Here is a 20,753-nt window from a genome sequence, read left to right as displayed (position 1 = left end):
GTTCATTGACTCTCTTCAAAGCTCAGTTGGAACTTTCATAGTCAAGAGAGTCAAGGGTTATGGGGGTAGAAAATGGAGTTAGTCCACAATCAGATCAATCATGTCCTTATTTAATGGCGGAGCTGGCTAGAAGGGCTGAATGGTCTCCTCCTGCTCCTAAGTCCTACATTCCTATGTTGCTCTTGAATAGGGATAGACTATGGGTCTGGTCACAAGGGGTAGTTAAGGTGAGTGACATGAATACATTTCAGGAGAAGTTAGATTAACACATATTGTGATGACTGGAACACTTTAGGAATATTGAATTCTAAGTATTTGGCAATTTAAGAGTGAAAAGCTTGGGGTTAGAGTGTGTTTGGCTGCAGTGGTCATTTTGTTTTAAAATAATTCTGGTTTGCAGGGCGTGGGTGCTTTTAGCAGCCAGAAAGTGAAATTGACAAAGGGATGGGTTTTTCAGTCTGGACTAATGGACTGTGGTTTGACGGGGGAAGTCCCTGGGGTGTTAACCTGCTTTGTAGCCTGCAGAAATCATTTGTTTCTTCAGCCTGGGGAAATTAGGTCATTGCTGGGTGGAGCCAACGAATGAATGTAGAGAGGCATTTTGAAACGCGTTCCAGAGGCAGCTTTTGGAGAAGGATTTGGAGAGAGGAGTTGAATTCTGATCTGCCTGACACTGAGCCCACAATTCTCCCACAGTAAGATAGACTGAGAGCTGTATGTTTATTTTCTTGTTGTTTAATGGGAAATTGAGTAGTGGTGTTTAAGGTATAAATTGTAAGCTGTTCTTTTTGGGTGTGATGTTAAAGAGTTTAATATTGTATCCATAATAAAGGTTTGTTTTAAAAATACCAAAGCTCTATTTCTCCATGCAGTCACTCCTGCAGTGAATCATTCTTTCTGCACAGTCTTAAAATAAACTCAAACATTGGTGTTTTATTCCAGTATCTTAGTCACTGTTGGGGCCTGGTTTCAAATCGTAATAATATAAATAATCTGACGATAAGAACAAGCCAAAGATTGGTAATGGAACTCATTACCTGACTCCCAAAAGCCTGTCCACCATCTACAAATATAATGGAATACTCGCCACTCACCTGGATGAGTGCAGCTCCAACGATACTCAAGAAGCTCAACAGCATCCAGGACAAAGCATCCCCGCTTCATTGGCACCTCATCCAACACCTGAAACATTCACTCCTTCCACCATTGATGCACAGTAACAGCCGTGTATACCACCTACAAGATGCACCGCAGCAACTCACCAAGGGGCCTTCAACAGCACCTTCCAAACCCACGACCTCTACCACCTCGAATGACAAGGGCAGCAGATACCTGGGAACATCACATGGAAGCTCCCTTCCAAGACACAACACCCTGACTTGGAAATATGTCGCCGTTCCTTCACTGTCGCTGGATCAAATTCCTGAAACTCCCTCCCTAACAGCACTGTGCTTGTACCTACACCGCATGAAGAGCAGTGACTCAAGACAGCAGCTGACTGCAACCTTCTCATTGGCAATTAGGGATGGGCAACAATTTTTGGCCTAGTCAGTGACACCCACATTAAATTAATTTTAAGAAGTCAGGTGAATTAAGGTAATTTTCTCTCCTGTGCTCGAAGATGCTAATTTTCACTGGGTGGGGCTTTGTGGAGATTATGCCATTTTCCCACGCCAATTGCTAAAGACCATCCTGTTCCTGCTTTCCTCCTCTCCAAAAACAGGCAAGAGCCTAAATGGGAAAGTTGTCAACACCTGAACAAATTGAGTGTGTACGAGATCCACTCGTGCCAAATATGAAACTGTCCGATGCACAATCTCTTCAGTTCAAAGGGTTTAAATGCTTCAAATCTCCAGAGAACCCAGCAACTGCAGAGAGTAAATGGCCATTCCACTCCTGAGATGGCTATAATGAATCTCAACATCACACATAAATGTACACAGCAACTCAAACACCGGCCAATCCCCAATACACTTAGAGATACGTCTCTACACACATATGTACTGATACAACTGTATATATTTCTACATACAGATGACCGATACAAATGTACCTACCCAAGTGTATAAAATCACACTAACACACAAATAAATACCCACATAAAGGCTGACACAGTGACACAGTGGTTAGCACTACTACCTCACAGTGCCAGGGACCCGGGTTTAATTCTGGCCTCAGGTGACTTAGTCTGTGTGGAGTTTGCACTTTCTCCCCATGTCTGCGTGGGTTTCCTCCGGGTGCTCCGGTTTCCACCCATAGTCCAAAGATGTGCAGGTTAGGTGGATTGGCCATGCTAAATTGCCCTTTAGTGTCCAAAAGGTTAGGTAGCGTTCGTGGGATGGGGTGGGGGTTGGACCAAGATTGGGTGCTCTGTCGGCGGGTTGGTGCAGACTTGATGGACTGAACGGCCTCCTTCTGCACTGTCGAGATTCTATGAAATGCACCCCCACGTACATGCACTATGCACCCAGACACATAAGAAGGATCCCCGCACACAAACACATACACAGACACATGCACACACAAATATTTACATCGAGAGACAGGTGCAGATACAGATATATGTAGTTACGGGCAAATACAAACATATGCAATGCACTTTCACACACAGGCACGCACACCGAGACACGCACACCGAGACACACACACATAGACACACAGACACTCACACACAGACACACACAGACACACACACAGACACACACACGCACACACAGACGCACACACAGACGCACACACGCACACACAGACATATACACACAGACACACAAACACAGACACACACACGCACACACAGGCACGCACACACAGACACACACACACATACACAGACACACACACAGACACACACGCACACACAGGCACACACACACAGACAAACACACAGACACAATTACAGTTACATTCTCAAAGTTACTTTAGATTTCAACCTCATGTAAAACTATCTGCTCCTTACCAAGTTCCCCACATAGAGCATGTTATCGAATTCCTTGGACATTGGCCGATGCTCCAAAGCCATGAAGAGAGTATTCAGGACGATACAGATGGTGATCGTAAGGTCCAGGAAAGGATCCATCACAATATATTTCAATATTTTCTTTATTCTTATCCACAAAGGGCAACAGTTCCAGATAAGAAATGTTTGGGAAAAGTAGTACCAACAGCGGGGATATTTCAGGTGAGATCCTTCAAGTTCTAGGAGTGAAAGCAGACAGGAGGGTTGGTGTTAAGCAGTTAAATTAATCGTAAAACTCTCACTACAGTCTCTAAAAGGCATTATGGCATTCAGAAGTTGTGAAAGGCATAATAAATGCAAATTCTTGCTTACTGTCTTCATGTTTGTAACCCAAACGATGCTCTGCACAACCTCAAATCCAATACTCACCAATTGCCATCCCACAGTGGAGCCTCAATTAGCAGACTGTACCTGAACCCAAAATGAGCAGACTGTACCTGAACCCAAAATGAGCAGACTGTACCTGAACCCAAAATGAGCAGACTGTACCTGAACCCAAAATGAGCAGACTGTACCTGAACCCAAAATGAACAGACTGTACCTGAACCCAAAATGAGCAGACTGTACCTGAACCCAAAATGAGCAGACTGTACCTGAACCCAAAATGAGCAGACTGTACCTGAACCCAAAATGAGCAGACTGTACCTGAACCCAAAATGAGCAGACTGCACCTGAACCCAAAATGAGCAGACTGTACCTGAACCCAAAATGAGCAGACTGTAGCTGAACCCAAAATGAACAGACTGTACCTGAACCCAAACTGTTTCCTCAGCAAAATGGAGGGCAGGCTGCATTTATATAGTGTCCACTGGATGTCACAAAGTGCTTGACAGCCAATGAGATACTTTTGAAGAACAGTCCCTGTTGTAATATAGGAATCAGGAAAGCTAATGGTGATCAAACCTGAAATGCCCTCAGTGCAAGGGCAATTAGAGATGGGCAATAGGTGCAGACCCAGCAATATCAATGAATTAAAAACATTAAATAATGTGACAGATGATCTGTTTTCGTGTTGAGGGATAAATATTGGCCAGGATATAGCAGGGAATTCCCCTGGTCTTCTCCCACTCCACACACCACTCCACACTCACCCACACCCCCACATCCCCACACACACACCCACAAATGACCACCCACCCCCTACACAAAGCCACCCTCCCCACATACACATACTGCCCCCCACACACACCCACACTCCCCACACACAGCGACCCCCCACACACAGCCACCCCCCCGCCCTCACACACACACCGCCCCCACACACACACTGCCCCACACACCCCACATACTGCCCCCCACACACACCCACAGTCCCCACACACAGCCACCCTCCACACACAGCCACCCCCCCGCCCTCACACACACACCGCCCCCCACACACACACTGCCCCACACACCCCACATACTGCCCCCCACACACACCCACAGTCCCCACACACAGCCATCCCCCACACACAGCCACCCACCCCCCACACACACACCGCCCCCCACACACACACTGCCCCACACACACCCCACATACTGCCCCCCACACACACCCACAGTCCCCACACACAGCCATCCCCCACACACAGCCACCCACCCCCCCACACACACACCGCCCCCCACACACACACTGCCCCACACACACCCCACATACTGCCCCCCACACACACCCACAGTCCCCACACACAGCCATCCCCCACACACACCGCCCCCCCCCCCCCCCCCCCACACACACACACCACCCCACACACAGCCCACATACAGCCTCCCCAAACACACACAAACATATACACTCCTGTCCCAACACACACACCACTCAGGCAGTGAATACCCTTACTCTTACCAACAGGCAGCGAATACTCTTACCAACAGGCAGGGCTGGTTTAGCACACTGGGCTAAATCGCTGGCTTTTAAAGCAGACCAAGGCAGGCCAGCAGCACGGTTTAATTCCCGTACCAGCCTTCTCAACAGGCGCCGGAATGTGGCGACTAGGGGCTTTTCACTTCATTGAAGCCTACTTGTGACAATAAGCGATTTTCATTTTTCATTTTTCAGTGACTACTCTTACCAACAGGCAGTAACTACTCTTACCAACAGGCAGTAAATACCCTTACCAACAGGCAGTGAATGTCCTTACCAACAGGCAGCGAATACCCTTACTGACAGGCAGTGAATACCCCTATTAACAGGCAGTGAATACCCTTGTTAACAGGCAGTGAATACCCTTACTGACAGGCAGTGAATACCCCTATTAACAGGCAGTGAATACCCTTGTTAACAGGCAGTGAATACCCTTATTAACAGGCAGTGCATACCCTTATTGACAGGCAGTGAATACTCTGACCAACAGGCAGTGACTACTCTTACCAACAGGCAGTAAATACCCTTACCAACAGGCAGTGAATACTCTGACCAACAGGCAGTGAATACCCTTACCAACAGGCAGTGAATACCCGTACCAACAGGCAGTGACTACTCTTACCAACAGGCAGTAAATACCCTTACCAACAGGCAGTGAATGTCCTTGCCAACAGGCAGTGACTACTCTTACCAACAGGCAGTAAATACCCTTACCAACAAGCAGTGAATGTCCTTACCAACAGGCAGCGAATACCCTTACCAACAGGCAGTGAATACCCGTACCAACAGGCAGTGACTACTCTTACCAACAGGCAGTAAATACCCTTATTAACAGGCAGTGAATGTCCTTACCAACAGGCAGTGACTACTCTTACCAACAGGCAGTAAATACCCTTACCAACAGGCAGTGAATGTCCTTACCAACAGGCATTGACTACTCTTACCAACAGGCAGTAAATACCCTTACCAACAGGCAGTGAATGTCCTTACCAATAGGCAGCGAATACCCTTACTGACAGGCAGTGAATACCCCTATTAACAGGCAGTGAATACACTTGTTAACAGGCAATGAATACCCTTATTAACAGGCAGTGCATACCCTTACTGACAGGCAGTGATTACCCTTACCAACAGGCAGTGAATACCCTTACCAACAGGCAGTGAATACCCTTACCAACAGGCAGTGACTACTCTTACCAACAGGCAGTGACTACTCTTACCAACAGGCAGTGAATACCCTTACCAACAGGCAGTGACTACTCTTACCAACAGGCAGTGAATATCCTTACCAACAGGCAGTGACTACTCTTACCAACAGGCAGTAAATACCCTTACCAACAGGCAGTGAATGTCCTTACCAGCAGGCATTGACTACTCTTACCAACAGGCAGTAAATACCCTTACCAACAGGCAGTGAATATCCTTACCAATAGGCAGCGAATACCCTTACTGACAGGCAGTGAATACCCCTATTAACAGGCAGTGAATACACTTGTTAACAGGCAATGAATACCCTTATTAACAGGCAGTGCATACCCTTACTGACAGGCAGTGATTACTCTTACCAACAGGCAGTGACTACTCTTACCAACAGGCAGTGACTACTCTTACCAACAGGCAGTGAATACCCTTACCAACAGGCAGTGACTACTCTTACCAACAGGCAGTGAATACCCTTACCAACAGGCAGTGACTACTCTTACCAACAGGCAGTGACTACTCTTACCAACAGGCAGTGAATACCCTTACTGACAGGCAGTGAATATCCTTACTGACAGGCAGTGAATACCCTTACTGAGAGGCAGTGAATACCCTTATTAACAGGCGGTGAATACCCTTATTAACAGGCAGTGACTACTCTTACCAACAGGCAGTGAATACCCTTACTGACAGGCAGTGAATACCCTTACTGACAGGCAGTGAATACCCTTATTAACAGGCAGTGAATACCCTTATTAACGGGCAGTGAATACCCTTACTGACAGGCAGTGAATACCCTTATTAACAGGCGGTGAATACCCTTTTTAACAAGCAGTGAATACCCTTATTAACAGGCAGTGACTACCCTTATTAACAGGCGGTGAATACCCTTATTAACAGGCAGTGAACCCTTACTGACAGGCAGTGAATACCCTTATTAACAGGCAGTGAATACCCTTATTAACAGGCAGTGAATACCCTTATTAACAGGCAGTGAATACCCTTATTAACAGGCAGTGAATACCCTTATTAACAGGCAGTGAATACCCTTATTAACAGGCTGTGGGAAAGCAAACGTTGGTTTACTTTTCCAATTTGATAGACCTATTCCTCAGCGCAGTTTATTACCAGCTGATACACTTACCCTGAAAATACAGCTCCTGGAACCCTGAGAGAGGGGGTGAGAGAAAATGACAAAAGGAGAGAGAGAGTGAGAGAGAGAGCGTCTTAAGAGTCTAGTGGTTCAAAGGCTAACACTTCTTCCACAAACTAGAATCATAGAATCATTTACAGGATTTACAGTGCAGAAGGAGGCCATTTGGCCCATCGAGTCTGCACCAGAGGCACAAGGAGACAAAAGGGGAAAAGGAGAAAGGCAGTGAAAGACAGGGCAGGAGAAAAGGAGTGGGAGAGAGAAGGGAGGGAGAAAGAGAGGGGGGAAAGAGAGAGAGTGAGAGAGGGAGAGTATTAAAAGTCCCACAGCTAGTGGTTCAAAGGCTACCAATTCTTCCACAAACTAGAATCATAGAATTTGCAGAAGGAGGCCATTTGGCCCATCGAGTCTGCACCAGTCACTGCCTTTCTCCTTTTCCCCTTCTGTCTCCTTAAGCCCACACCTCCACCCTATCCTCATAACCCAGTAACCCCACCTAATCTTTTTGGACACTAAGGAGCAATTGATCATGGCCAATCCACCTAACCTGCACATCTTTGGACTGTGGGAGGAAACCGGAGCACCTGGAGGAAACCCATGCACACACGGGGCGAACGTGCGGACTCTGCACAGACAGTAACCCAGCCGGGAATCGAACCTGGGACCTTGGAGCTGTGAGGCAACTGTGATGACTAATATTCTACCATGCCGCCGCCCCCCGTGCTACCGTGCTGCCCTAGTCATCTATAAGCATACTACTTAAGGCTTCCATAATGCATCAAGGTTATGATGCACGAACATGGCTCTCTAACTGGTCTATGCCACAGCTGCTCCATACAACACCTCCCCACCTTACTTCATCAAACCCTCTCCTGTGCTTCTCTAAGCTCTCCTCTAATGCATCAGTGTTATTCACCTTAACCACTTTAAATGCCAGCAAATTCCACATCCTAATCACGTTCTCTTTCTCCTGAATTTGATCTGTTAAGGCTCTCTCATGTTTAGGACATGTATGATGTCCTCCCGTTCTTCCATATATTCCCAAGAAGTGGTTACTTTACACGTGCGTAAAAAGATCTCCATAGACCCAGGAGCCATGGCATCATAGACTCTGTGTCCTCATCCCTCCGCACCACCAGCTTGCCCCCAGAAAAATAGCTTCAATCTCATCTGGACACAACACTTATCCCATCCCAAGACCAAACAACACCCCTTTATATCCGCCAGCATTCACTTCACACACTTGGCCATATGTTTAATAGGGAACACTATTAGCTTATGCACAATCGTGAATGGGAACATTGACAGGTTTATCCAGCTCAGTACTGTTTCTATTGATCTGCTGCTGGGACTGAGAGACTAGACAGACTGAAAAGTGCACATTAACCATCACGGTGTAACCTCAATGTATTGATTCTTGACATGTGGGAGCATAATATCAATGTCTTTATTTACCAGTAGCTCAGCTTTTAGGAGGCAGCTGAGGAAAAGTGAAAGCAAAGAATGATTATATACCACCGAGTTCGAATGATTATTGTGTATACCTGTCAACATATTTACAAATAGTTAGTTGGGGTTTAAGTTTGCTTCAGATCACAGCTGACTGTTCAGCTCAACAAAGGCAGCACTTTACAGAATAAAAATTAACATCAGCTAATTTACAAAGCTGGTTTTTTGGTGACATTTATTTAGTATTCTCTCTAAAGTAGTCATCATAGAGCCAGATGGGCTGCGTTGCTCTTTGAGGTTGAGAAGGCGGGGCCTTCATGAATAACAATATAATAATAATAATCAGCCACTACGAACCAGCCGTCCATCCAATTGAGCTAAACTGTCCCCTATCATGTCGCAATACATGGCATGTATAACACTGAAACAGGCCATTCAGCACCACTAGTCCACGCCAATGTTTAACCACCAAACAGGCCTCCTTCCACCTAATTATATTGTTGGCCTTCAGGGATATAAAGCCAAGCCTGATTAACGGAGAAGGATGCAGATCAGTTATCATCCCATTGAATAGTGGAACTGGCTCAAGTGCGTTCCCAGAGTGACCTGACTGCAGACCAATTGATGCCATTCATTCGCATAAACTGCTGCATCAATGTGTGTAGGAGCTAGTGGATGATGGAATCCATGTAATGTTTTCAACTCTTCCAATGAGCTATCCTATTTCTTTAAAAATTGAGACATGAAACCATTAAAGATTACAGCACATAAGGTGAGTCCATTCTACTTGTGTTAGTTCTTCACTACAGTGACTCAGAACATTTCCCTCCCATCCCTTCCTGCTTGGCCCCACTGCCGACCTGCCTAAGCAGCGGATACGACTCTAGTTGGGACTACCGAAGATTCAGAGCTGCCAGCCATCTGATTGTGCTGGCAGTGTTGGAGGAGGACCCATCTCCCATCTACAAGCGATCACCAGGGATTGGATTGGCCATTGAACCTGGTTCTTAAATGGATGGCGTGCTTGGAAGTAGTCAATTAGGAGGCTACATCTGGGAATATCCTGTGCCAATCCCACTGCTGGCAAGTTAGTTTAACATATGTTGTTGGGAATCGTTACAATTCATTATTGAGGAAGTAATATCAGGACATTTGAAAAGTCAAAACACAATCCATCAGGGTTAGTATGATTTTATGAAGGGTTAATATCGTGTTCTTGCCAAAGTTTTTTGAAAATGCAACAAGCCAAGTGGATAATGGAGATCCTGTAGATGTAGTATATCTGGATTTCCAGAAGGTATTTGATAAGGTGCTGCACAAAAGTTATTTTACAAGGTAAGATCACATGGAGTTAGGGGCAATTTATTAGCTTGGACAGAAGACTGGCGAACCAACAGAAGGCAGAGAGGTGGGATAAATGGGTGTTTTTCTGGTTGGTAAGATGTAACTAGTGGGCTGCCTCATGGATCGGTCCTCAGGCCCCAACTATTTACACTTTATATCAATGACTTGGATGCAGGGATAATAGGTACTTCTGCCAAATTTGCAGATGGCACTAAAATAAGTGGTATAGTCAGTTGCAATGAGGAAATAAGACATTTACAAATTGATATGGATAGGTTAGGTGAGTGGGCCAAAATTTGGCAGATGGAGTTTAACGTGTGAGGTTCTCCATTTTGGTCTTAAAAATAGGAAGGCAACTTATTATCCAAATGGAGAGAAATGCTTTGGTGCAAAAGGATCTGGGTGTCTTCGTGCATGAGTCACAGAAAGCTAATATGAAGCTGCAGCAGGTACTAAGGAAGGCAAATGTAATTTTGGCATTCATGGACAAAGAAAGTATAAAAGTAGAAAGCTGCAACTGTACAAGGCATTGTTGAGACCGCACCTGGAGTACTGTGTACAGGTTTAGTCCTCTTATTTGAGGAGGGATGCAGTGGCATTGAAGGCAGTTCAGAGGAGGTTGATTCTAGAGATGATAGGTGTGTCTTATGAAGAGAGATTGCACATATTTGAACTGGAGAAATTACTTCTCTTTTAAAGGTTTGTGAATCTGTGGAATTCACTACACCAGGGTGCACTGGATGTTGGGACATTGAATACATTTCAGGCGATAGTCAGATTTTTAATTAGTAATGGGTTGAAGGGTTATGGAGAATGGACAGGAAAGCGGAGTTGTGACCAAGGTGAGATCAGCCATGATTGTATTGATTGGCAGAGTGGGCTCGAGGGGCTGAATGGCCTAATCCTGCTCTTCGTTCTTATGTTCTAAGTGAAGCCTCCAGACCCCCATTTAGTCCCAACATTGGGATGATGGAGCCCATAGGAAAATTCAGCCCACACGATTCTCCTCTACCGGTTTGGGGTGTTCTTCTGAACTTAGAAATGTGAGTTCTCAATGTAAAATTGTAGTGACGGTTCCAAACATGGACACCCGGTTCACTTCTCCGACTTTTTCCTATTTTCTGGACATGTACCAACTTTCCTACATCTGCATCAATATTGAAGATGGCGGACTCCCACTAGCAGTAAACTGCAGGTAGCCTTCAAAATCTTCCTCTTCAAACAAAGCTTTATTAGAGTTGAAATTCTTTCTCCGTTACTATCTTTCCTGTCTCTTGATTTAATTAGCATCTGTCTCCCTGTGTATCCTTCCTCCTATTTACATCATTGCATCAATATAACATCTCTTACCCTTAACTCATTCTGTCGTTAGAAATCTAAACTGTATAATGTTTTGCTTGCAAAGGATGGTAGTAGTCTGCCACGTTCTTTCGCAAAAGGTAATTGATGTTAGGACAAACGTACATTTTAAAGCTGAGATTAATAGTTTCTTGTTATCCAAGTGTTAAGTGATAGAATGTTTAATCTTTATTAGTGTCACAAGTAGGCTTACATTAACACTGCAATGAAGTTACTGTGAAAATCCCCTAGTCGCCACATTACGGCGCCTGTTCGGGTACACTGACGGAGAATTCAGAATGTCCAATTCACCTAACAGCACGTTTTTCAGGACTTGTGGGAGGAAACCGGAGCATCCGGAGGAAACCCATGCAGACAAGGGGGAGAACGTGCAGACTCCGCACAGCCAATGACCCAAGCCGGGAATCGAACCTGGAACCCCGGCGCTATGGAGCAGCAGTGCTAACCACTGTGCGGCAGTGCCACCCATAAGGACAAAGGCAGGTAAGGTTGTAGTTAGGCTCAGATCATCCATGGTCTCACTGAATGACAATGGAACTGGCTCGACTGGGACTAATGGCCTACTTCCAAATTCTTTGTCTCCTTGCCACAGCTCCCCCCCACCTCATCCCTTGAATTTCCGTTTCCTGGAGTCAAGAGACTTTTTAAATATCCAATGATTCACGCTCTATCCTTCTCGATATTGGTGGGTAGTTCAGGCTGTGACCCTTGGACCCATGCTCAGTTCTTGGATGAGGATGTAGGGTTTTGGTCCATATCGGCTGCGAGAGAAAGTCACACTCTCAGCACCCGAATGATTCCCACACGGCTCCAAGGTGGGATGAATTGTCTTTGGAATTTCTGACGGAACTCTGTTGGAAGTTTGGGCATAAACCCGGGGAGCTCTGGAGAAATTCCCAGCACTGGTCCCTTCCAGAACTTGGAGGTTAATTCCAACCCTTTGCAAAAAGAACACCCTGACAACAATCTCTAATTTTCTGTTTACCCGTTTGAATTTTTGCTTCTTGGGTGTCTGGCAAACTAGATTTACGTTTTCAGGAAAGAGAAAGGCCAACTGGGAGATAAAGACCAACAGTCCATGAGCCCCCATGATTGCTATTTGCTGCATGAGGTGTCGAGTAATAATATCGTGACATCTGTTCCAGTCACACCTTTCAGTATTTCTGCACCATGTACACACTCTCTGTAAGTCACCCATCTTTTATTCAATGTTAACTGCGTTCCATGCAGAGTCCTTAATCCAGTTGAGGGCTATGGAGCCGGCACTGTCAGTAGATCCCAATATAGCTGCACTCTTATCTACCAACCTTCTTGCAAATCCTTTCGAAGCTGCTAACTCCTGGATGTGTTTGCCTGACACCCAGACCCCTCAGTTGCAGCTGAACCTTTCAGGAATGATACATAGACCAGGGCAAGTCTGAGCGAGAATAAGTGGCTGCTCAGTGTATCTTTATAAAGGCCAGGCAAATACTTCCAGACCATTAACTCTATTGACCTAAAAATTAACCAAATCTATTGGAGCAGCTGCCACGTCGCACGCTACACTTGCTCACAAAGCTGTGCCAGTTTTTCAAATACAGCCATGCAGCGGGCCGTGATGTGAAATCACCACAAGCCCAATTAATCTCACCCGAACAAATATATACTGACATGAGACATAGTTCAACTGTTTGCTTTGCTGATTGCTGCTCCTCACTGACTTAGCATCTGAAAGGTTGAGCGGCAACACCCTGAGTTCTCGTCCACAGTGCCTCCACCAGCTATTCCCACACCATTCAAAGAATATCGAAGGCACTAAGCTTCTCTGCATCAGTTCAGAACGGCAGCTAGATGGCTGCAGAGTGCAAAGAGAGAATTTAACCAACCCTTTGCTCAAAGCAAACACAACTGCGAATAATTCGGGTGAAGTAAGAGATGGATCGGATGCATTTTTGTTTATTTTCAATCAAATATTTTTAAACGTTTATGTTGCCCATCGGATTTCTCTGCCTTCTATTCCTGGTTTTCACGTAATCGTGGTGAATTAGCTTGCATACAGTACCAAAGGTGCTCCATGACTGCCCTGGCACCCAGTCACTCTCCAGCAGGCAATCTCAGCATGTGGGGTTGATTACAGTCAAATCCAATTGTGTCCAGGACCTTATACAACAGCCATGCACACGGATGTCTTGGCTCCAGATGAGATATCAGGGGATTCAGCAGGAAGGGATCCGCTCAGATCATAACACCAGGAAGTCTAGTTCACATTAACGTATCTTGTAAACTGATCCACTCCGAACTGAGCCACTCCGAACCCACTCACTCCGAACCCACTCACTCCAAACCCACTCACTCCGAACCCACTCACTCTGAACGCAGTCACTCCGAACCCAGTCACTCTAACAGACAAGGAACATCCTCAACAAATAATTCCTCTCAAACCTCTCTTCACCGTGACTCGGAAATATATTGGCGTTCCTTCACTGTCGCTGGGTGAAAATCCTTTATCTACTTCTCTACCAGCATGTGGGTGTACGTACATCACATGGGCTGCAGCGGTTCAAGAAGGCAGCTCACCACCACTATCTCATGGAGAATTAGGGGGCAATGTATGCTGGCTGCTCCAGCAAAGGCCACATGCATTCAATGGAAAAAAACAACCTGAGCCTGGGCTAATCTGAAATGAGTCACTCTGAACTGAGTCAATCTGAATTGAGTCACTCTGAACCGAGTCACTCTGAACCGAGTCACTCTGAACAGAGTCAATCTGAACCGAGTCAATCTGAACCGAGTCAACCTGAACCGAGTCACTCTGAACTGAATCAATCTGAACGGAGTCACTCTGAACTGAGTCACTCTGAACTGAGTCAATCTGAACTGAGTCACTCTGAACTCAGTCACTCTGAACTCAGTCACTCTGAACTCAGTCACTCTGAACTCAGTCACTCTGAACTGAGTCAATCTGAACTGAGTCACTGAACTCAGTCACTCTGAACTGAGTCACTCTGAACTGAGTCACTCTGAACTGAGTCAATCTGAACTGAGTCACTGAACTCAGTCAATCTGAACTGAGTCACTCTGAACTGAGTCACTCTGAACTGAGTCACTTTGAACTGAGTCAATCTGAACTGAATCAATCTGAACCGAGTCACTCTGAACTGAGTCAATCTGAACTGAATCAATCTGAACTGAGTCACTTTGAACTGAGTCACTCTGAACTGAGTCACTCTGAACTGAGTCACTCTGAACTCAGTCACTCTGAACTGAGTCACTCTGAACTGAGTCAATCTGAACTGAGTCAATCTGAACCGAGTCACTCTGAACTGAGTCACTCTGAACTGAGTCACTTTGAACTGAGTCAATCTGAACTGAATCACTCTGAACCAAGTCACTCTGAACTGAATCAATCTGAACTGAGTCACTTTGAACTGAGTCACTCTGAACTGAGTCACTCTGAACTCAGTCACTCTGAACTGAGTCACTCTGAACTGAGTCACTCTGAACTGAGTCAATCTGAACTGAGTCAATCTGAACCGAGTCACTCTGAACTGAGTCACTCTGAACTGAGTCACTTTGAACTGAGTCACTCTGAACTGAGTCAATCTGAACTGAATCACTCTGAACCAAGTCACTCTGAACTGGGTCTCTCTGAACTGAGTCAATCTGAACTGAGTCACTCTGAACTGAGTCACTCTGAACTGAGTCACTTTGAACTGAGTCACTTTGAACTGAGTCACTCTGAACTGAGTCACTCTGAACACACAGTCCTGAAGCAGAACAATGTTTGAGTTTAGTGGATATAATGTTAGCAGCTGAGTCACCTGTCTGAGCCTCCCTTTAGTCCCTTCCTCCAAGTCTGAATTATGTACCAGGCCGATAGAATCTTTTTTTAGAATGGCACTTTTTATAATTACCAGGAAAAAACGGCACAGACCACTAGAGGGACATAGGGGAAGGCTTAGATCGGTAAGCAGCTTGGCCGTGTTGTACAAGGTGCAGCACAATGCAGTGTAGAACCAATGTTATTACTTCAGCTTGGGAGGGAATATCTTCCCCATTATGAAACTGAGAATAAGCAAAGAGGGCTTAAATAGAATGTCCTTTGCAAACTTTCCTGTATCCCTTCCGCCATTTCAAGGAATGTTTTTTGGTTTTGTCTCCGAACACCTCTGAATCTTACCTTCCATGGTATTGGTGAGGACACTGGCTGCACTGACTGCCCGCTCTCTTTGATGTATCTCTTCCAGGTAACCCATAGAGGCATGGTGATCTGTCAGCAAATGCTTCTTACTCAAATCGTTGTCCGACATGGAAGACTGTTCAGGAGGAAGAAAGGAACAATGTTAAGCCTGGAATATAATACCAAACACTAACCTCCCTGCTTAAGCCGTCAGGAGCAGGATACCGCGCATCTGACTTGATGAAATAACTTCTCCATCATTGATGCCGTTAACCTTTCGGCCAATAATCAACTGGGGAGAATGCCCACCTTCTTCTATCACTCATTCAACATCTTCAAACATGGTGCGTTTCTTTCTGTTTGAGTAGTTAGAAAATGTGCACCCTCAGCAATCTGATGGCATTGTTCCCTTCATGACAGTCTGGTCCACTCCTCAATTGTCCCCAACACCCCTTCCCCTCTCGATGGCAACTTTCCATGCAAGCGCAGAAAATGCAATGCCTGCTCTTTTACTTCCTCTCTCACCACAGTTTGCAGACCCCAGACGTTCCTTCCAGGTGGAGCAGTGATTTATATGTACTTCTTTCAATTTAATCTGCTGCATTTGCTGCTCCTGATGCGGCCACCTCTGCATTAGGGAAAGTAATCTTGAGGTGATTACTTCACCAAACACCTCAAATCAGTCCCTGGTCTTCCAATTGCCTGACAATTTAATTCTCTGTCATGCACTCACGCTAATCCTTCTGTCCTTGACCTGCTACAGTGAAGCACAACACAAGCTCATCTTTAACTGGGCACTTTGCAGTGTTCTGTACTCAACATTCAGTTCAAAAATGTTGGATTATAACCTCTGCCTCCATTTTGTCCCGTGTTTCTCTGCTGGTTTGGTTTCTCTCTCGTGTCTCTCGATTCCTTAATTTTGTGTTTAAACGATTGCTGCCCAGCGATTTACACCTCCTCTAGGCACATCTTTCACTTCTTTACTTGTCCCCTGACTACCTTTGGCCGTGCACCACCAATTCTTTCATTATTTAACCTCTTCTGCCCTCTGCCCAATCACCGACCTTCCCTTTTGTCTGCCGCCCACCTCCGAGCCTTTCGCTTGCTGAAAACCTCTTCCATTTCTAACTGTTCCCTGTTCTAAGAAAAGCTCACAGACCTGAAACATTAGCCCAGTTTCACTTTCCACGGCGGCTGCCTGGCCTGCTGAGAATCTTCTGATTTTATTTCAGATCCACAGCATCCGCAGTATTTTGCTTTTATACTTCTGGCTGGATTTGCCATTTGGGGAATCTGTTCTCCCGCCGGAGCTGAATTGCACCCAGTTTTATGATCCCCTTGCGGCCAGAACGTAGGATGCAATTCACTGGTCCACATCGTGCAAATCGATGCATGGCATAGAATATGAGGGATTCCCAGGGAATCTGGCTATTGGGCTGCCACCTTGAGCAGGAGGCTGATGGCGGAGTCCTGTGGTTGGCCACCGACCTGCGCACCACATATCAGCCCTGGCTCCCCCCTCCACCCCACACACTTCAATTTGGCGCAGCAACCCCTCCCCCCACCCCCCTCACCACCACCGTGCAGCAACCTCACACCCCCAGATTGCCTGGGTGACCCGCACACCCCCAAGTACGAGGTGGCCCCCCCACCCCCCCCGCCCCAGGGAACCCTGTAGTAGGGGGATGCCCATAGTGAGGTATGTGCAGAGAAATCACACACTTGAGTGATTGGAATGCACTTAGTGCACTTTCAACTCTTTGATGCGGTCAATGCGGTCCTAAAGGGATATGAATGGTTCAAAGCTGCAGGTGGTTCTTACAAGCTGTCAATCACAAACATGGGCAGCACGGTAGCATAGTGGTTAGCACTGTGGCTTCACAGCGCCAAGGTCCCAGGTTCGATTCCCCGCTGGGTCACTGTCTCTGCGGAGTCTGCACTCTCTCCCCATGTCTGGCTGGGTTTCCTCCAGGTGCTCCAGTTTCCTCCCACAGTCCCAAGACGTGCAGGGGGATTGGCCATGATAAAATTACCCTTAGTGACCAAAAAGGTTAGGAGGGGTTATTGGGTTACGGGGATAGGGTGGAAGTGAGGGCTTAAGTGGTTCGGTGCAGACTCGATGGGCCGAATGGCCTCCTTCTGCATTGTATGTTCCATGTTCTATGAAAGCTATGAATGGATTGCCGATAGTGGGTCTGTGGGAACCAGACGGACGCACAGCAGCTTTGCTTTGAGGAATGGACATGCGGAGCTGCGGGGGTCTCTTTTCCTGGGGGGGGGTCTGTCAGGGGGGTCCTTTGGTGGGTCCGCCTGTGACAGGAGTCCCTCTGCATCGTCTCCCTATCAGAGGGGTCCCTGTGGGGTGGTCCCCTTATCACAGGGGCCTCTATGGGGGATCTCCCTATCACAGGGGTGCCAATAGGGGGGTCTCCCCATTACAGGGTACCCTGTGTGGGGGGGGGCGGGGGGTGAGGGAGGTCTCCCCATTACAGGGTTCCCTGTGGGAGCCCCGAATTACAGGGGTCCCGGGGGGGGCGGGCGGGGTAGATCACCCCCATACTTGAGAGTTGGGGGCAGCTGTGCAATGTGTGGGGGTGGAGTGGGATGGGCTCTCCCATCGTGGCCCTTGCGTGCTGGTCCTTGCAGTGGGGCAGCTCCTTGCCCCACCATGAGGTCACCACCTCAGCTTCATGATTGCTGAGACCACAAGTGAACCTCACCCATGTGACCCACGTGACCCCCGGCCACGGGGATTGGAGAATCATGGCAGGGCGTGGCATAAGGTGACTGGCCCGCTAAATAGATGTAAATGCGTCATTACGACCAATATGCATTAATTCTATGCTCGCACCAGCGTTCGGCCTGGTATTTGTTCACACCGTCAATGGGGGTCGGAGCTCGGTTCAGAACCTGGTGGCCATCCTGATTTTGCCCCGATGACGATTCTCCGTTCTGGCCATTCTGGCCATTCTGGCCGTCCTGGGGATGGAGAATCACGCCCTCTATCTTTAGCTTTGCACACAGAGTCATGGTGTGTGATTTTCCGGCCTTTCCCGCTGCCAGGATCTTCCGGTCTCACCAAAGTCGACCCCCTGCTGCGGGTCAGGCGAGCCGTGCAATCCGCCGCAGACCCCGGCTGGACCGGAAGTTCCGACCAGCAGCCAATGGCGGAGCACCTCCACCTTGGGAAAACCTGCTGCGGCGGTGGGGGGAGGGGGAAATTCCGTACCCGTGGTAGAAAATCAGGAATGTTGTGTTAAATTGTTATAAAATGCTGGTTAGGTCCAGGATGGAGGTATGGTGTACAATCCTGGACATCGCTGTTAAGGCATCAGAGAGGGTAGAGGGGAGATTCATTAGAATGGTACCAGGGACTAAACGATTCAGCTATGTGGAAGCAGCTGCGATTCTCCTGAGAGCCAGAGATTTAATACCAGCGTTCAAGATCGTGATGAGCTTTGATAAAGTAACTAAGAAGAAACTGTTTCCACTGGCAGAGGGAAACCTCAATATGGGGTTGGTTAGCAGATGGCAGAAGTTTAAGGCAATCGTAAAATCACCAGAGGTGGTGTGAGGAAGATTCCTTTTTGTGCAGAAAGTTGTTTGAATTTAGAATGCGCTGCCTGTGCCGTAGTGCAGGGAACAGATGCAATTGTAGGTTGTAGGCGGGAACATGGGGAGGTGGGGCGTAGTGGTATCGTCACTGGAGTAGTGACCCAGTCACCCAGGGCAATGGCCTGGCAACGCTGCAATGGCAGGTGAAGGCTGTAGCAGTGGGGAGATATCCAGTTCCCTCGTCACTGGAACTGGACCTACCCTCTGTCAAGGACCGTGGGCGAGATTCTCCGCACTCCCGACGGTGCGGAGAATAGCGTGGCTCGTAAAATTTTACGGCCACGCTGTTCCGACGCCCTCCCGCTATTCTCTCCCCCCCCCCCCCCCCCCCCGCCCAACTCCCGACACGAATCGCTGCCGCCGTTTTTTTTACGGCCGGCAGCGATTCACAGCTGATGGATGGGCCGAGTTCCCAGCCCTTTACGGCTGTTTTTACGAACGGCAAACACACCTGGTCTGGCCGTTCGTAAAAACGGCCGTAAACACTCGCATTTTATAACCATGGCACCGATTGGCACGGCAGTACCACGGCCGTGCCAAGGGTGCCATGGGCCCGCGATCGGTGGGCAACGATCGCGGGTAGCGGGCCCGATGCCCGCGCACTATTTCTCCTTCCGCCGCCCCGCAGTATCCATTCGCGGGTCGGCTGAGGGGCAACCCGGCCCGCGCATGCGCGGGTTTCGCGCAAATGCGCGATGATGTCATCCGCGCATGCGCGGCTTGGAGTCTTCCAATCCGCGCATGCGCGGCTGACGTCATATGACACGTCAGCCGGCGCTAACTCCGGCAAGCGGGCTTAACGAAATTCGTTGCCGATGCCGGAGTTTACGGCGTCGGGCTGCTAGCCCCGACCGGGGACCAGAATCAGTTCCCGGTCGGGAAGGGGGGGCTGGCGTCAAACCCGCCTGGAGTTGACGCCAGCCTTACGATTTCTCCCCATATGGGAGAATCTCGCCCCGTGTGTCTGCTGATGTGCAATGGAATGCCCACATTGAAAGATGTCCCACACCCTGCGTCTACCCCGCGCCCCCCTCCCCCCCCCCCCCCCCCCCCCCCCCCCCCCCCCCCCCCCCCCCCCGCCCCCACATAGACGCGCACTGCGGTGATTGGCAACGTGGACTGGTCAGTGAGATCTGGAAGTCATAGAATCCCTACAGTGCAGAAAGAGGCCGCTCGGCCCATCGAGTCTGCACTGGCCCTTGTTCCCCCACTCCTAGAGCACGATCCCCCACTCCTAGCCCTGTAACCACACCTAATCTTTTGGGAAATTTAGCATGGCTAATTCACCTAACCTGGATATCTTTGGACTATGGGACAGAACTGGAGCACTTGGAAGAAACCCACGCAGACATGGGAAGAAAGTGCAACTCCATACAGACAGTGACCCGAGGTCAGAATCAAGCCCGGGAACCCTGGTGCGGTGAGGCCACAGCGCTAACCACTGTGCCACACTGCCGCCCAGAGGTCTCAACGACAGACCTCACCCGGTGGAAACAAGACAGAATCCTTTGAGGTCAAGACTGGAGTCAAACGGGGATGGTCATCACCCCCCACTCTTTTCTCCATTTTCATTGCCACCAAACTTCACCTTGTCAAGAACAAGTTTCCCGGT

At 47.9% G+C, this 20,753-nt stretch overlaps 1 protein-coding gene across 2 annotated transcripts in view; it reads right to left on the bottom strand.

The window, feature by feature from the left end:
• scn5lab (sodium channel, voltage gated, type V-like, alpha b) overlaps window positions 1-20,753 on the bottom strand; it is a 707,937-nt gene that overhangs the window by 179,382 nt on the left and 507,802 nt on the right. For both annotated transcript variants that reach the window (XM_038798482.1, XM_038798481.1), the window contains 2 exons: window positions 15,527-15,662; window positions 2,957-3,195 (listed from right to left, as the gene is read on the bottom strand). In XM_038798482.1, coding sequence (XP_038654410.1) covers window positions 2,957-3,195; window positions 15,527-15,662 — 375 coding nt within the window. The remainder of the gene's footprint in view (window positions 1-2,956; window positions 3,196-15,526; window positions 15,663-20,753) is intronic.

This window comes from Scyliorhinus canicula, chromosome 5 (assembly GCF_902713615.1).
Source record: "Scyliorhinus canicula chromosome 5, sScyCan1.1, whole genome shotgun sequence".
Classification (NCBI taxonomy): domain Eukaryota; kingdom Metazoa; phylum Chordata; class Chondrichthyes; order Carcharhiniformes; family Scyliorhinidae; genus Scyliorhinus; species Scyliorhinus canicula.
The sequence above is the reverse complement of the archived record's forward strand: the minus strand, read 5'-3'. Positions and strand labels throughout refer to the sequence as shown.